Source organism: Onychomys torridus, chromosome 5 (genome assembly GCF_903995425.1).
Source record: "Onychomys torridus chromosome 5, mOncTor1.1, whole genome shotgun sequence".
NCBI lineage: Eukaryota > Metazoa > Chordata > Mammalia > Rodentia > Cricetidae > Onychomys > Onychomys torridus.
The window spans coordinates 89,616,839-89,633,561 of record NC_050447.1 but is presented as its reverse complement, the minus strand read 5'-3'; the positions used below and the strand labels follow the sequence as shown (position 1 = coordinate 89,633,561).

The following is a 16,723-nucleotide window of genomic DNA, read 5'->3' as shown; positions in this document are numbered from 1 at the left end:
AAGTTACAAGGAGCCTCCAAGCTTGGCCAACCTTAGCCTCCTCTTCTCCGGGAGTCCGCGCTCTCAGGCTAGCAGCCTCCTCCTTCTCCCCCTACTCGGGGGAGGGAACGGGGTGCCAGCTCGGTCGCCGCCGCCCACTCTCGGTCCCTCCGCAGCCAGCCGAGGCCGCGGCAGCTCACCAAACATCCTTTACTCCGGACGCAGCAAACTACCGGGCAGAGGGCGGTGACAATCAGCCACTAGTTTCCGCCCACAGGCCGCGCCCACTCCGGCAGGAAATTACCCGCCAGGACACAACCGGAAGTCCCGCCCTTCCATGTTGTGAACGGCAGCCCAGAAGGGTCAATCCGCGGCCGGCGCTGTCCCGGTGAGGGTTTTCTTGCTTTGTCGTTGGGTTTGCTGGGCGACTCCGCACCGCTCTCTCCCACGTTGGCCGACCCTCGGTAGGCCGCTCGGGACCGGAAGTCTCGGGCCCTCAGCGCTTCAGCCTCCGGTTGTAGGCTGGTCGTGTGATCGCATGTCAGTCTCGTCGTTCCCCGCGTGATCCCTGCAGGAATGGCAGCCCCGTCCATGAAGGAAAGGCAGGTGTGCTGGGGCGCGCGCGACCTGTACTGGCGGTGTCTCGACGACAACGCGGAGGACGCGGCTCGGTGCCAGCAGCTGAGGAGCTCGTTCGAGGCCAGCTGCCCCCAGCAGTGGGTAAGTCCCGTGGGGCTACAACACGTCCCTGCACTCACCCCACCTCGGGGGGGGGGGGTAGGCTTTGAGGGACAAGGTCACGGAAGAGGTCATGCGTTGGAAAAGTTAGTTGTTATTACTGGAGAAAACGACAGTGCATTGCCAGATTCTGGAGAAGGGCCAGTGTTGGGATGGCTTCTGCGGGAGTCCATAGCCTCTCTCTCTCTAACAGCCCCTAGGTTCAAGCTTCGTCATACTTCAGCAGTATGGCTCCTTCAATATCAGTTTTCTTTCTTCACTTTGTCCCAGTGTCTGCCAACTCCTGTAAAGTGCCGACCGAGAGGTGTGTCCAAAGACACGTGTGTGTATGAGAGGGTGGGGAGAAAGTGGAGCATCATGGGAATGTGTTCTGAGGGAGACATTTGTTTTTATTTGCTGGGATTTTCATTCAGTCTTGGGAGCTCTTGCATTCAGTTTTATGCAAAGGGGGCCGTGTATCAGAGAGAAGAAACATTTGTCCAAGATGAGCCGGCCCCCGTAGTGGAGAGGGGATTCAAACTTGGGTCCTTAAGTCTGTGTTTACTCTGCTGTACAGCAATCCCTTGAGAAAGATGAGGTCTTATGCTGTACAGTACAGGGGCAAGAGAACCAGGGCTCTGAGTGACTGGTGTATTCACAGAGCAGCTTCAGGTGGAGAAACACTCCAAGAAGAGCTGAGTTCTCAGTAGGTTGTTGTCAACACCAAAATACTGCTTTCACTTCAAAGGGTAAGAGATAGTCTATTTCGTAGCCAAATGTGAGTGACTGACTCAGGAACACAGCTTGAAGTTTCCCCAAATACCATGTGGCAGAAGTTTCATAGGAACAGAACAAAGAAAGTCCTAAGTCAACACACCTTAAAACACATGGGTAGAGACATCAGGTAAGTTTGTTACAGCAAAGCAGGAAAGCTGCTGTGGGCCTCAGATGCTGTTCAATGGCATTCAAGCCTTTTGGTTGGTGGAAGCCAGTGGTTTCACCTGTCACCAGGGTGTTGGATCAGTCACAGAGGTGGGCCAGGAATTAAGAGGGCTAAAGACGACAGACCTGCAGCATTCAAACCTCTTCATAGTCACTCAGGTTCTGATCAGTAAATCAGTCCTGTAGAAGGTTCAATGTAAGGTGTGGCTTTTTCCCCCATTCATATTGGGCTGTAATGCCTAAAGTACCTCTCAATGTAATTGTGTCTTGGGCAATTGATTCTTAACAGATGCACAATAATTAATTTCCCGCAAAATGTGAGGGACATCGTATACTTTTAAATCTGATATCCTTTATAAAACACCCATTCTGGTGCAGTCAGTTCAAGACTGCCAGGGATAAATCTCAACGCTGACAGCGAGATTTATAAATACCTTGTCACCATACTAGAGGGACAGAAGCCATCAAACCAAAGGAGATTTTTGAGGATAGAGCTTCAAATGAAGCAGTGTTGTGACAGCCTCAGAGCAGAGTGGTATACAAACAGGTCCTCACCAGCTCAGGACTGAGGTAACGCCAGAGTCCTGTTTTCCATGAAGTTAAAGATGCAACATCATATTCACAAACTATATATGAACTCGTACTCCTAGGTTGGCAATCAGGGCTGCCCCTCTCTGAAGGTGCCTTGGATACTCCGGGCAGGAGTGTTACATTTCTTCCTGATGGAACCTTACGGAGCAAGTCTGTGTGTGTGTGCTGTGGTAGAGAACAGGGTTTCTCAATGAAGAAGAAAAGTATTCAGGCAGAGGGGTCCATTAAGACATGCACTGAAGGCTTGTAACAAAATCAGCATTTTCTAGTCTACAGTGCAGCTATGAGGCCTCCTGCATTTGCCCTGTCTTCAGAGCTTCTGGGGTCCAGGCTGGGGTGGGGGGGGGGGGAGGCAGTGTCTCGGCTAGCACATGTGCATTTCCTTGGATTTGATTTATACTTTTAGAATATTACCTTATCACGATCGAAAGACTTTTCAAATGCCCCATGAAGAGAGGATGATGTGAATGAAAATCAAGGCAAGCCTCTAATAATTTGTGAATATTTAGCCATGTGTCTGTCTCCCCAGATGTGTGTGTTTCTAGATAAGACAGACTCGACAAAAATGTCAGGGCTGATAAGTGATAGGATACACTGAACCTATAACCCGGCAGTCTGTAAAACTGAAGATTCCTGACCCGACCGAGAGCTGCCTAATGGGCTCCTGTGTGCATAAGACTGTTTCTTAAGTTCCCAGGACATTACACACAACAGGCATGAGGGGACAGACTCGGGCTCCTCAGGCAGCTGAGCAGCTCACTCACTAGATCCACGATTCAGGTCCAGAACACAAATCACAATCCTGCTTCGAGACCGCTGAGACCAAGGAACATGTTACATTTAAATCTGCGCCTTTGCTTGCCAAACTGCAGAACTTGCTTTAATGTCGGGCTTTTTTATCTCAACAGATAAAATATTTTGACAAAAGAAGAGACTACTTAAAATTCAAGGAAAAATTTGAAGCAGGAGATTTCCAGCCTTCACGGTCCACTGAAAATTCCTAGCCTCTGCCTGGACTTTCACACAGGTGGAAATGACTCTTCGGGACTTTCAGAAATGCTTTGGTGGTTCCAGGACAAAAGCAGGCTGACCCACAATTACACATCAGCACTTGTTCTGTGTGAATAACAATTACTAAAAGGGTCACGTAGAAGACGATCTCATCATTCAAACTGTGAAGGACTGAATGGTATTAAGTGTGCTGCTTTCATTTAGTGAGGCATCTATTTTTTAAAAAAATTAAAGCTTATTATAAAAATACATTTTTTTTTAATCTTCCTTTACCCCCTTTGGAATAAAAGCCGAATAGTAGGCAAATCTAGTTCCAACTGATATAAATAAAAACTAAGATAGGTTGTTACGAAATTTCTGGCCATTAGATTAGCATTTTAATACAGAAACTACACAGTGAGGTTGGAAGAAGCCTTAACTAATCAATGGGTTATAATAAAAAGTTGTCTGTTCAAATGTTCTCAATGATCAGACAGTAACTAGGTTGCTACCTAGTTCAGTAAAACAAAGAAGAAATAAATCTATAGATCGGGAAGGGAAAACTGGGTCTACTTCAAGATGATTAAGAACACGCCTGAGGATAGACCCCCCCACACAAAGTGAACAGTAAGTAACAAACTTGGAGACAATACTTGCAAATCACATAAGAACTGGTATCTAGAATAAATACAACAACAACAAAACCTCATGCTTCTTAATAAGAAAGTGATCCTGTTTAAAAAGTGGGCAAGTTATGAGAATAGATATTGTAAGCATTGCAGCTGGAATGGAAAGGGATCCTGGCAGTCGGAAGCCAAGGAATACCACAGTCCCCCCATAAGCGGAGCAGCAGTGTACAGCCCTGCTCCAGGGAAAGGTTTCCCTAATGCAATAACTCTGCTCAGTTCCCCCAGAGGGTAACTAGTTCAGCTAGAGGATGGTTTCCCCAGTGAAAGTGTTACAGTTCTGCTCCACTCCTGCTCTGGGGAAAATAGTTACTTCTCTGCTCTGCTCCACTCTGGGGAAAGGTCTCACCCAAACCTCATTCAAGAGACTGATTGGGAGGGAAGAATCTAGGAGGGTGGCTGCCTCTGGGCTTCTTAAGGGCATTGTTTTTCCAAGGTGGAGATTTTCAAGGTAGGAATTGGCTGATTTCAATCCTTGAGCTTGGACAAGTTCAGAGACTGGCTGGATTTCCTGCTCAGAGGTTGGTGTCCTGCTCAGGGATTGGCTGGGTTTTGTGCTGAGGTGGTCAGGGCAGAGTATGTTTCTTCGGCTCTGCTTTGAGGGCCAAGGTATGTTTCTTTCACTGGCCCCTTTTAACCTTTTGGTTCTGGTTTCAGAGCCAGTAAATTAGTTCTGGTCTCAGAGTCAGGGTGTGTTTCTTTGGCTCTGGTTTCAGGGTCAGGGTATTGTTTCTTTCTGCTCACCTTTTTACCCTACAGCTATTTCTCAAAATGCAATGGAAGCCAGATATCTGAAAAGAGCCTCCGTATCATTAAATATTAGAATAACGGAAATTAGTGCCATACTGATAGGTAGCTAGATACCTGGTTAGAATGTCTTATTAGAAGGCTCACAATTCCAAATGATGACAAGGATGCAGAGCAAGTCACTCCTGGTGATACTGTAAACTAGGAAAGCCAGGGTAACACATGCCAACCTTCTGACCCAGAAGCCCTACTCCTGGGCACTTCACCAAATGAACTGAAAGCAAAACCTGTAGCGTTACTCAGTCCCTAGATCCAAATGCCCATGTCAGGAATGGGTGAACTACTACATCCCTACAATGGATGGAACACCAACCACATGAGCACATACCTCGACCCACTACCTGAAAGAAGCCAGACTGTGATAGCGTCGGTTATCTCAGATCACAGAGTGGCATCTGAATGAAGTGGGTGTGTGGAGATTTGGTTTCTATGCTTCAATCCTGTTGCAAACCAAAACCTCAAAAGAAAATGAGTAGGCAAAGGACTCTGAAATTTGAGTATTAATCAAAGGGTTCCAGGGATAACAAGTTCCTTGCTGGATGGTAAGAAGGAAAACATGAAATAATGCAGTCATCTAAACACAGAGCACTCACGGGTTCATTCTTGGTTTCGCAGGACTTACAGGATTCGTCTAACAGCACTGGGTTGTGATTATAGTCCTGAGACAGATTTCTATCCACCATCGGAAGCACAATTGTATAGGACAAATTTCATTTAAGCCAATTCATAGCTTTGGAAATAAAGCCTAGGACCAGAGGATAATGAACTGCTGATTCATATCTTGCCATGTTTTAAAACAGAAGGGCACCGGGTGAAGCACACACCTTTAATCCCAGCACTCTGGAGGCAGAGCCAGGCGGATCTCTGAATTCGAGGCTAGCCTGGTCTACAAAGCGAGTTCCAGGAAAGGCGCAAAGCTACACAGAGAAACCCTGTCTTGAAAAACCAAAAAAACCAAAAAACAAAAAACCAGAAGGGTATAGGTGCTCATAAGTAACAACTTTAATTCTTCCACACTGTTAGCACAGCCACCCTGACAGTACTGGTTTCTAGGAAGAACATTTTAAAAACTCATTTTTAAAATTTTCATAGTTGCTTAAAATATTTTAAAAGGTAATTTGATTTAGCTAAAAGGGACCATATATAGTGATATACTTTAAGGCACATGAAAAAGTTTTGGCATTGAGGTGCAAGGTTAGACATCCCAGGACATCTCCGACTATTTCATTAGTCCAGAAAGTTATAAATAGACACCATCTTTAGCACCATTGGAGATGGCAGGTAAGGCTCGGCCTTCAGGATGCCAATTCTGCACATCTAAGCAGCTGCTGTCTGGTGTACTCCCAGATCAGCAGAGCCCCGCTCACATGCACATTTAGTGAACGGATGATGCCCTGCTGAGGAATCTCCACACACACGTCCAGCTGCTGGATCAGGTTGGCTGGGATTCCTTCCCGCTCATTTCTGCAGAAGAAAAACGGAGCAAGATGTGAGCTTCCCTGCAATATAGGGAATTACCTTTTACTATTATTTTTTCAGAAGTCCTGAACATTACTGTAGGAGACAGACAGAGTAAGTCAACCTGGGATCCAGGAAGTAATGAAGGGCATTACAAAGACAGGTCAATTCTGTGTTTACTAGTCAGCATCCCAGGCAGGTGAAATGAAGGGATCCCATAAATGCTACAAGTTGATAGGAAGTTGTGTGACAGGAACCTAGGTAAGTCTTAAACAGCCCAGAGAAGAGACACAGACCAGGGAATCGACTCACCCCAACAGCAGCAGCGACTTCTCGGGGAAGCAGTACTGGGCCAGGTCTGAGCTTTGCGCTGTCTGCTCTGCACCAATGACAGTGTAGCCTTCCGCCTTTTTCTGCTGCAGGTAATCTGTCAGCTGGGCGGGTCTCACCTGAGTGGCAGTTTTAGAAGAGCAGACTGAGATCATTGCATTGTGAAATCAGAGAACGGACAGAGCATTAAACGTAAACCCAACCCGTCAAGAGGACTTTCAAGGGGAAATAGGACACCAGAAAGAATCCCCTCCACTTCACAGACTGCTGAGTGGTGGCTGAAGAGAGAGGTAACATGTTCTACTGGGGGGACTGCTACACTACAGCAGGTCACAGAGAAGACCCCTTGGAACTCAGCACTGAAGGGTCAGACTGAGAAACTGGCACAAAGACAGCATGCCAAAGCACTTTCACAGCTACAGAATTTAATAAGCGACTTTACACCCACCTCTACCAGAGGAAGCCACTGCTCTGCGGAGACACTGAGGTGCTGGAACTGTCTGTCACTGACACACTGGAGACTGCCAACCACAAGTACTGCAGCTCCGAACACCTCACAGGTCCGGCACAGCCCTGCACAGAATGGCTTGTTACTTAGACTGTCTCTAACAGGTCACAGAGTTCATGGCATCCCAGCCTTTCCTCTGAAGCTTGCCAAGAGGGCTGTGTGTGGAACAGACAACCACATAGGGTTGATAAACACGTTTGAAGTGAACTACCTGGAAGATGATTTTACCTCCTAAGTTGGTGGGCTTGTCGATGAGCGAGGCCACAACAATCAGTCTACTGATGGACTTTCCAAGCTTGGCGGCCCGATCCTGAAACATAAGTTCCAGGTCTGACTCCAGAGCCTTGTGTCCCCATGGGATAATCTTTTTCTGGACATCAGCCCACTCTGATTGGCTGTCTGCTTCACCCAAGGTATAACCTGAGAAGAAATAATAGTTCCTGCATGTAAACTAGCCTGGGTCAATTCTCTATGTATTTGCATCTTTAGATGAGTTTTTAAATACTCTTTTTGTTGTTGTTGTTAATGTGTATATATGGCCTGAGTGTATGTATGTGCATGTGCATGGAGGTGCCCATGAAGACCAGAACAGGGCATTGACTGAGAGTGGAGCCAGCAGTCTGCTCAACATCAAGTCCTCACAAAGGTCTCTCCTCCCTTGGTGCTCTCTCTACTAGGCTGGATTTCCTGGGTTTTTGCTGCCTGCCACTGCCTGATATATCTGTGTGCAGCCATCTGCTAAGAACACAGCTGTGGGAGGGCAGGGACCCTGTCTGTCTAACACACTGGGTGCCAGCAATGGATCCTCATGGAATGGATGAGTACATCAAGATGATCGGTCCAGAGATGCACCACTGAACCATTCCACCTCTTCCCAGAGACGCTGAGTTAAAACCACAGGGTGAGGCTAGAGTCTGCAGTTAAAAAAAATTAGATATATTAGGAGGTTCAGGGGCATGCATGTCATGGTGTGATATGGAAGTCAAAGGACAATGTGTGGGAATTAGCTGTCTCTTACCATGTGGGTCAAATTCAGGTATTCAGGTTTGGCAGCAAGGACCTGTACCCAGTGAGCCATCAGAGTTGGGAAGAAAATCAGAGGCCAGCAGGAGACCAGCGGAGGAAAGTTACAGAAGGGGCAGGTATGGTGAGGGGGAAGCCAGACTTTGGGGACTCTGGTTCTGGGGAAGCATTCACAGTGGGAGGTGCAGTTAGGGAAAGGGGCAGGGGGAAGCTGAGGCAGGGGCAGAATGAGGCTGCCACCACACTGCTGCTAAGGTGAGCTTTCTGGACACACCGAGCCTCCGGCTCATCAGGGAAGCCTGACTGGCACTGATGTTCCTGCCTTCTCTAAGCAGAGGCAGAGACCCGGGTCAATGGAACAACATCATCAAGACCCATTCCAGAACTGTAGTCAGGAGCCCTCACCAACGAACCAGGGTAAGATGAAGCTCCCTTACCTCGGTCCTGCTGGGACCAATCTCCTGGACTCAGCTCACCAAGTGCAGTCCCAGACAGGTACCACTGGGACCCTGCATTGGAAGGGATGTCTGTGAAGGTGGTAAATTTATCCAGGGTGATCCACTCCTCTTCAGTGATACCCGAGAGCCGTGGGAGGGTGTAAAATATGGTCTGAAAGGAGAACAGTAAAATCGAAATATTAGTTTCCTTAGAAGATAAAGGAAAAACCCAGAACAGGTTTTCTTCCTGCTGCTGCTTCTCCCAAGGCCCCCTCTCCTGCAGGCTCTTCCTGCAGTACCTCTAGGCATACGTCACTTTGCCCTAGGACATTCTGGGATTCATTTAGGGACCCCCAAGAACAGGCAGGGCCTCTTCCTCTAACTCCACGTGACTACTGTGCTCTTATCAATAGTACAGCATGCTTCCCAGGGCACTGACACTAAAGAGTCACTAAATTGTTACTAAATGTATGCCTACAGACAGTTTCCTGGCCACCAGACACTCGTCATCCCATGCTCAGGTGCACTGCAGACATTCAGAACCTGGAACCTGGCTCAGCAGTGTGACTCACTGTGTGACCTGGGATGAGCCATGGAGGCTTCCTCAGAGTCAGTTCCCTCATGTGTAAGAAGGTGGACAGCTGATGACTATGAGGCCACAAGGCCACCTTTCTGGTCTTCCCTCTTGAAGAACATTCAACGGTGGAAAGGCAGGTGAGAGAGAAAACCCCAAGTAACAGGCGAGTGAAAAGTGAAACGACACTCAATGCACACGCCTTTGTCCAGGGCAGTTTTAAGGCAAATACGGTTTGCTTCAGGCTAGGCAGATGCGTGCAGATTTAGTGATGTCGTGGTGGAGAGTAAAGTTTACTAGGTAGGGCCCCTAAGCTCAGCTGTGAACACAAAGGCTGGGTGACAGCATCTGGTAGAGCACAAGCTCTCTGCAGCACGGTGCACACACACACAGCTCTCACTCACTGCCGCACACAGACCACTCTGCAGCACGGTGCACACACAACTCTCACTCACTGCCGCACACAGACCACTCTGCAGCACGGTGCACACACAACTCTCACTCACTGCTGCACACAGACCACTCTGCAGCACGGTGCACACACAGCTCTCACTGCCGCACACAGACCACTCTGTAGTACGGTGCACACACACACAGCTCTCACTCACTGCCGCACACAGACCACTCTGCAGCACGGTGCACACACAACTCTCACTCACTGCCGCACACAGACCACTCTGCAGCACGGTGCACACACTCAGCTCTCACTCACTGCCGCACACAGACCACTCTGCAGCACAGTGCACACACACAGCCGCACACAGATCACTCTGCAGCACGGTGCATACCCACACAGCTCTCACTCACAGCCGCACACAGACCACTCTGCAGCACGGTGCACACACACAGCTCTCACTGCCGCACACAGACCACTCTGCAGCACGGTGCACACACACAGCTCTCCCGCACACAGACCACTCTGCAGCACGGTGCACACACTGAGCACTCACTGCCGCACACAGACCACTCTGCAGCACGGTGCACACACACACAGCTCTCACTCACTGCCGCACACAGACCACTCTGCAGCACGGTGCACACACAGCTCTCACTGCCGCACACAGACCACTCTGCAGCACGGTGCACACACACACAGCTCTCACTCACTGCCGCACACAGACCACTCTGCCTGCTGTCACCGAGGAGGAGTCAGGTCACTGCCAAGAGAGGCGAGCAGGGGTGAGGGAAAGGGGAAAGGACTCTGCTTGGGGCTGCTGGGAAAAGGGGGGTGGGGTTCTAAAGAGCTGTCAGGAAAACATCAACAGAGGCCTCTGGGAGCTGACGAACCCTGGTATGTTTTAATTTGACAAGAATGACATTCATGTCGTGTGTAGCACATCTTGTAATACACAGGATGTCTTCAAGGACAGCTTTAAGCCAACCATGAAGAGCTGGTTGCATAGTAGCTAGGCTCCTGAAGTAGGTCCCCAGAGAAAAAGTCACCCAGGCAGATGTTTCCAAAGCTCGGTAGGCAGCACAGTACTGTTGCTGGAGTTGAAAGGGGTTTAAGAAGGCCTTATACGCTACACAAATTTCAAGAATTTTCACACTCAAGTCATTTATATTCACTGTAATAAGTATGTCTACAGTTCTTAAAATTACACAAGCACTCTGCTACTATCAGCAAAGTGAAGTACCACTGGCCACATACTTTCATTACCCAGAATCTAAAAGGATTAATTACTATTAACAAGAGATCTTTTTGTTCTTGCCTTGATCACGCGGGCTTCAGTACAAGAAAGTCTCACCTGCACAAACGTTCTCTCACTCACTTCCTTTTAGAAATCTGCTCTGATTTCTGTTTAGAGTTAAATAGTCCCTTCCAAGGTTTACAAGCCAGACACTGCCAGAGAAATAGAAAATGAGAATGACTAGCCAGTTGTCACCGCCGAGGAGTGAACCGCAAGCATATCGCAGAACTTGACAGGGTCCTGGGGACAGGAGAGGAGCCGGTCACAGCCCTTCGACAGCGGGAGCAGGAAAGAGGAGTCAGGACTGTGGACAGCAGAGCGCCTGCACACTGCTCTCCCGGCTTACCTCCAGACAGTAGTCCTTCAGCGGGTGAAACGCAGAGAAGAAGAAATGGTCCTGGATGCGCTGCCAGTTCTTCCTGGCATTCCTGGGGGGAGGACGGGGCAGGGAGTGAGGCGGGACTCAGAAGTAAATGGTTCTGGTGAGGGCAAGTCAGTAAAGTATCTTTAAGAATTCCATCCCCAGGTCGTACTCCCTGTCTTCAACATCAATGTGTGTGTTCTAGTTCCGTCTGTCTGTCTGTCTGTCTCTGAGGTGGTCTGAATGAGAAACATTCCCCACAGGCTCATGTATTTGAACACTTGGTCCCCGGTGGGTGGCGCTGTTTCGGGAGGTTTAGGAGGTATGGCCTTGCTGGGGAAGTATGTCACTGGGGGCAGGCTTTGAGAGCTCACAACCTCGCCCTCCTTCCGGTCTGTTGGCTGATGTGATCTCTCAGATTCCTGCCGTCATGCCTGCTGCTGGCTGTCATGCCTCCTCAGCATGATGAACATTTATCCTTCTGCAACCGTAAGCCAAGACAAACTCTTCCTTCTATAAGCTGCCTTTGGTCATGGTGTTTATCACAGCAACAGAGGAGTCCCTAACAGGGTTACTGGGGATTAAGCCCTGGGGCCTCATGCATGCTAGGTGAAGACACTACTGTGTGCTCTGTCCCCAGCACGCAGTGTGCTTTTTTTTTTTTTTTTTAAAGACATGGTTTCTCTATGTAGCTGTCCTGGCTGTCCTGGAACTCTCTATGTAGACCAAGCTGGCTTCAAACTCACAGAAACCTACCTGCCTCTGCTTCCCAAGTGCTGAGATTAAAGGAGTGTGCCACCACTTAGTATGCTTTTTAAGCTGCAATTTAGGAAGGTTCTCATTTTTGCTTTGGTTTTTGAGACAGAGTCTCAGGTTCATGAGGGTAGCCTTGAACTCATGTATCTGAGGACAATCCTAAACTCTTGATTCTACATCTCTACCTATGTGCTAGGATTATAGATATGTGTAGCCACACCTAACTTTTTTCTTCTTTTAAGCTAGGCTTTGTGGTCCTCACTTGCAGTTCCAACACTCAATAGACTGCCAGGAGAATAAAGCCAGCCTGACCTACATAGCCAAGACTCTACCAAAAACACAAATAACAAAACAACAAAGTTTTGCCTTGCTGTTTTTGCAGAACTGGGGCTTGAACCCAGGCCTCATGTCCTCTAGAACGTACTCTACTACTCAGCTAGCTCTCAGGGTTTTTATTTCTAAATGGAACACAAAGATGAGCAGAGAACCTAAGTAACGCTTTCAAAATCATACAAAACCAACTAAAGGAATAAAACTCAGGTCCCTGAGTGTCAAACACAGACACTGTCCAGTAGAGCATGAAGACTGTGGAGAACACAGTCCCACTGTGTAGCCCAGGCTGGCCCCAAACTCAATCACATAGTACAGACCACACTGTAGAGTAGAGCATGAAGACTGTGGAAAACAGTTCCACTGTGTAGCCCAAGCTGGCCCCAAACTGAATCACATAGTACAGACCAAAGTCACCATCACCTGCCAGCACTTGGAACCTCTGGGGTTAGGATCCCTGTGTCTATGCCTGGTGGTGGACCTTTTTCTCCTAGAGAGCAAGTCTTACATGAGCCATGGTTTTCCCTCTGAAGGCACATCCTCAAAAACAAAATGCACCCACTGTGAGCAAGGGTGAACTCCTAATCCAGCCACCAGAGTGGAAAGGTAAAAGTCACATGGCAGGACAAACAGTTTAGAACTGGGACCATCAGCCCCAAACTGCAGAACTTGCAGGCTATGAGGCTTCCTGTACTTTACTCTTTAAAGAATTTTCTCCAGAAGTTCCTGGTACTTCACCTTCCTCACTGTCTGTGTTTTAGAAAAAAAAAATGAATGGCATGTAGAACTTTAAACATTCCAAATATCTCAACACAGAAAACAGTGGACTCCAAGAACTCACTGCATCAGCATAACGTGTTTGCCACCTGCATGCCAAACATGTTGCAATGCAATATAGACTCCATCCCTGTCCTCACTGCCGGTGCAATCTCCCAGCTCTATCACTACATTGAGCCTGCTCCTCTCAGACTCTGGCCTCTCACCTGTCCCTTTATCCTCTCACCAGCCTCAGTTCTGGGTAAGCAGCAACCCTCCCACTACACTGGCTGCCTTGGACCTGCTTCTCACACAAAGGCAATGCCCGTAAGAACTGGTCACTTTCATCCTGCCTCCATCCAACCCTTCAGTTCTGGAGTACCCAGATACTTGTCCCATGTCTCTGAGACTGGCTTCCTCCAGGGTCCCACCTGCCTCCAGTCTCCAGTCCCCACTGCTGCTCCTCTTGCCCAGAAGCCTCTTCTCCTCACTCACCAACTCCTGTTCTTCCTCTGGATCATGCTGGATAAAGAACTTCCCTAAGCCACAGGTACAGAGTCTGCATTTGCCATGGTGCCCTCAATATTCCTGTCACCTACTGAAAAGCCTGTGCACTGATGTGACTGCTTGACAGCCCCCTCTATCCTGTCCTCAGTCCGACTGAGCCACCTAAGACAGGACCTTTGTCCACCTGCCGAGGTGTGTGCCTGCCACACAGGACTCAAAGGAGGATATGCACTTAAAGAATAGAGAAAGCGTAAAGTTCAGGATGCCCGACTTTCATTGGCTATGTCCCTATTTGGGACCAGGAGTTAAAAAGATAAGTGGCACCATAAAAGGTTGTTTTGTTGCTGCACCATCATCATCATCATCAATATATGGGATCTGAGCCAACTGCTTTTAGGAACAAGGGATTGTAGGATCAACAGGCAGAGAAAACATCTTGGTGCCGAATAGCCAGCCATGATCTTACCACAGAAAGCAGTACTCATATGAATGTAGGTGGCAGAGGGGTGATGGGGCAACTCGGGTCAGTCCTGGTGCCTCCAGGCTGCCTTCTGTGCCAGGAGCAGAGCTGAGAGTTCACAGGCTCAAATAAAGGATGAGGAAAAAGTATAAAACCCCATTCTGGACTCATCATCAATCTGTAGAGTTTAGCACCATCTGCTGCATGGGGCTGACCCAAGCCCTCTGTGCGACACTGGTACAAAACGGTAACGAGGCTGCTCTTCGCTCCTCCAGGCTCTGCTGGGAAGAACAGAGCCACGAGGTGTCCTCACCCTGCGCCATGCATGCTTTCTGCCTGGCTGAGGCTGCACTCGATGACTGTGGTCCAGGCGTCACACTCTTCGAACTGCAGTGCTTTACAGAGATGCCAGGCCTTCTTGAGGGCCACTAGAGCATAGAGGCGAACGCTGAAGTTGTGGCTCAGACACCACTGCAGGGCAGTAGTGAGGGCTTGCTTCAAAACCAGCTTCTGGAAGAACAGGGAGACATTGCTTGAGGGGTGGACATGGCAGCTTGAGCGAGACTGTGAGGCATGGAGGACCGACAGGGTGGACATGGAGGACTGATAGAGTGGACGTGGAGGACCTGCAGGGTGGACATGGAGGACCGACGGAGTGGACATGGAGGACCGATGGAGTGGACATGGAGGACCTGCAGGGTGGACATGGAGGACCGACAGGGTGGACATGGAGGACCTGCAGGGTGGACATGGAGGACCTGCAGGGTGGACATGGAGGACCGACGGAGTGGACATGGAGGACCTGCAGGGTGGACATGGAGGACCGACGGGGTGGACATGGAGGACTGATAGAGTGGACATGGAGGACTGATGGAGTGGACATGGAGGACCTACAGGGTGGACATGGAGGACTGATAGAGTGGACATGGAGGACCCACAGGGTGGACATGGAGGACCTGCAGGGTGGACATGGAGGACTGATGGAGTGGACATGGAGGACCTGCAGGGTGGACATGGAGGACTGATAGAGTGGACATGGAGGACTGATGGAGTGGACATGGAGGACCCACAGGGTGGACATGGAAGACCCACAGGGTGGACATGGAGGACCGATGGAGTGGACATGGAGGAACTGGAGTGGACATGGAGGACCGATAGGGTGGACATGACGATAGTGTGGACATGGAGGACCAACAAAGTGGACAAGCAGGACCAGCAGGGTGGAAATGGAGGATCTATAGGTTGGCGGACATGGAGGACCCACAGGGTGGACAGAGGACCGACGGGGCAGCTGTGACCAACTCTGGCAAGCCTGGCCATAGGGCTGCATCTTCCTCCCATGCAAATGAGCTCAGCAGCACTGACAACTGTTTCAGGGAAAATGGTTTCCAACGTCCCCATTTTTGTAATGGCTGCAGTATGACCCCTCACCTACAATCTAAGTTGACATGGATCCTCATGCTAAACAGCCGTTATGTTCTAGAAATGTGACTGCACCTTATGACCTGCCCTCCTCTAGGTGCTCCACTTGTGGAGAACCTGGAGTGTCGCCTTCCTCCACTGAGTGCTGAGCTCCTCAACTAACGGCAACTGAGCCACACAGAAGCACAGTTAACAAGTGGGAGAAGAAAGCCAGGCATGGGATACTTGAGAGGGGGCAGTGGTCTGACCAGAGTTCAGGGTAAACCTTGGCTATGATAGGAGCACGTACTAAGAAACTGAAGGAGTCAGCAGAGGACTGCGGAATCTTTTCCTCAGTCCTCAAGCCGTCTGATGCTCCACCACATGCCCGACAAGGTCACCTGAGCTGTACGAGGGGCTGCACTGGCTGTGAGCCCCACAAATGGCTTCTACTGACTGCAGAGCAGCCACGTCCACAGAATGGGCTTCCAGACACATCACCATGCTTCCCTGCGCCATGCAACTATCCCTGAGCACGACAAACCAGATGGAAGCAAGCCGTTCTCTTGGTCCCTCCTTATTCAGCATGCCATGAACATTTATCCAGGCCACTATCTTCTCAGGACAGCACTGCTAAGATAAATTACACACAGGCATGCACACATGCACGCACAGGCTCCTGATGGCTCAGAAAGCCTAATGACCTGAGTTCAATCCCTGGAACCCAGGTGGGAAGACAGAATTGACTCTATGAAGTTGCCCTCTGACCTCACACTTGCTATGGCACACTTACTACATAGACACACACACACACACACACACACACACACACAAGAATAAAACAAAAATAAACTGAGGCTAGTGAGATGATTTCAGTGGTTAAGAGCACTTGCTGCTCTTGCAGGGGACCTGGTTTTGATTCCCAGCACCTACATGACTGCTCACATCTATCTATAACTTCAGTCCTATGGGATCTAATGCCCTCTTCTGACTTTTGTGGGCACCAAGTATGGACATGGTGCACATACATTTGTGCATACAAAACTCATAAAATAAATTAAACAAATCTAATTTTAAAAAGAGTAGCTTAAAAAAAAAATCACAGTCAGGGACTGGAGAGATGGCTCAGAGGTTAAGAGCACTGACTGCTCTTCCAGAGGTCCTGAGTTCAATTCCCAGCAACCACATGGTGGCTCACAACCATCTGTAATAAGGTCTTGTGCCCTCTTCTGGTCATACATGCTGTATACATAATAAATAAATAAATGAAATCTTTAAAAAAAAAAATCACAGTCAACACATGAGCGCGCGCGCGCACACACACACACACACACACACACACACACACAAAAATGGCACATACGGTCATCCCTCTGTAATGAACAACTGTACAAACTGCCACCTGTATCTGCAATAATG

General features: G+C 48.9%; 2 protein-coding genes across 5 annotated transcripts in view; one reads left to right on the top strand and one right to left on the bottom strand.

Moving 5' to 3' along the window:
* Window positions 1-305: 305 nt before the first annotated feature.
* On the top strand, window positions 306-3,489 carry LOC118583609 (cytochrome c oxidase assembly factor 6 homolog). Its single transcript, XM_036187064.1, has 2 exons — window positions 306-699; window positions 3,138-3,489. Exons 1-2 carry the CDS (start codon window positions 556-558, stop codon window positions 3,231-3,233), a joined length of 240 nt encoding a protein of 79 aa, XP_036042957.1. The 5' UTR covers window positions 306-555; the 3' UTR covers window positions 3,234-3,489.
* A 2,201-nt stretch (window positions 3,490-5,690) lies between these two features.
* The window catches only part of Tarbp1 (TAR (HIV-1) RNA binding protein 1), a 48,943-nt gene continuing 37,910 nt past the window's right edge, over window positions 5,691-16,723 (bottom strand). Inside the window, exons 24-30 of one of the 4 annotated variants that reach the window (XM_036187059.1) lie at window positions 14,217-14,413; window positions 11,080-11,161; window positions 8,469-8,640; window positions 7,237-7,428; window positions 6,949-7,073; window positions 6,483-6,619; window positions 5,691-6,176 (exon numbers count right to left, since the gene is read on the bottom strand). In XM_036187059.1, coding sequence (XP_036042952.1) covers window positions 6,008-6,176; window positions 6,483-6,619; window positions 6,949-7,073; window positions 7,237-7,428; window positions 8,469-8,640; window positions 11,080-11,161; window positions 14,217-14,413 — 1,074 coding nt within the window. In that variant the 3' untranslated portion in view covers window positions 5,691-6,007. Of the gene's footprint in view, window positions 6,177-6,482; window positions 6,620-6,948; window positions 7,074-7,236; window positions 7,429-8,468; window positions 8,641-9,937; window positions 10,886-11,079; window positions 11,162-14,216; window positions 14,414-16,723 lie in introns of those variants that run through there. The other 3 variants (XM_036187060.1, XM_036187062.1, XM_036187061.1) reach the window with 3 other exon arrangements.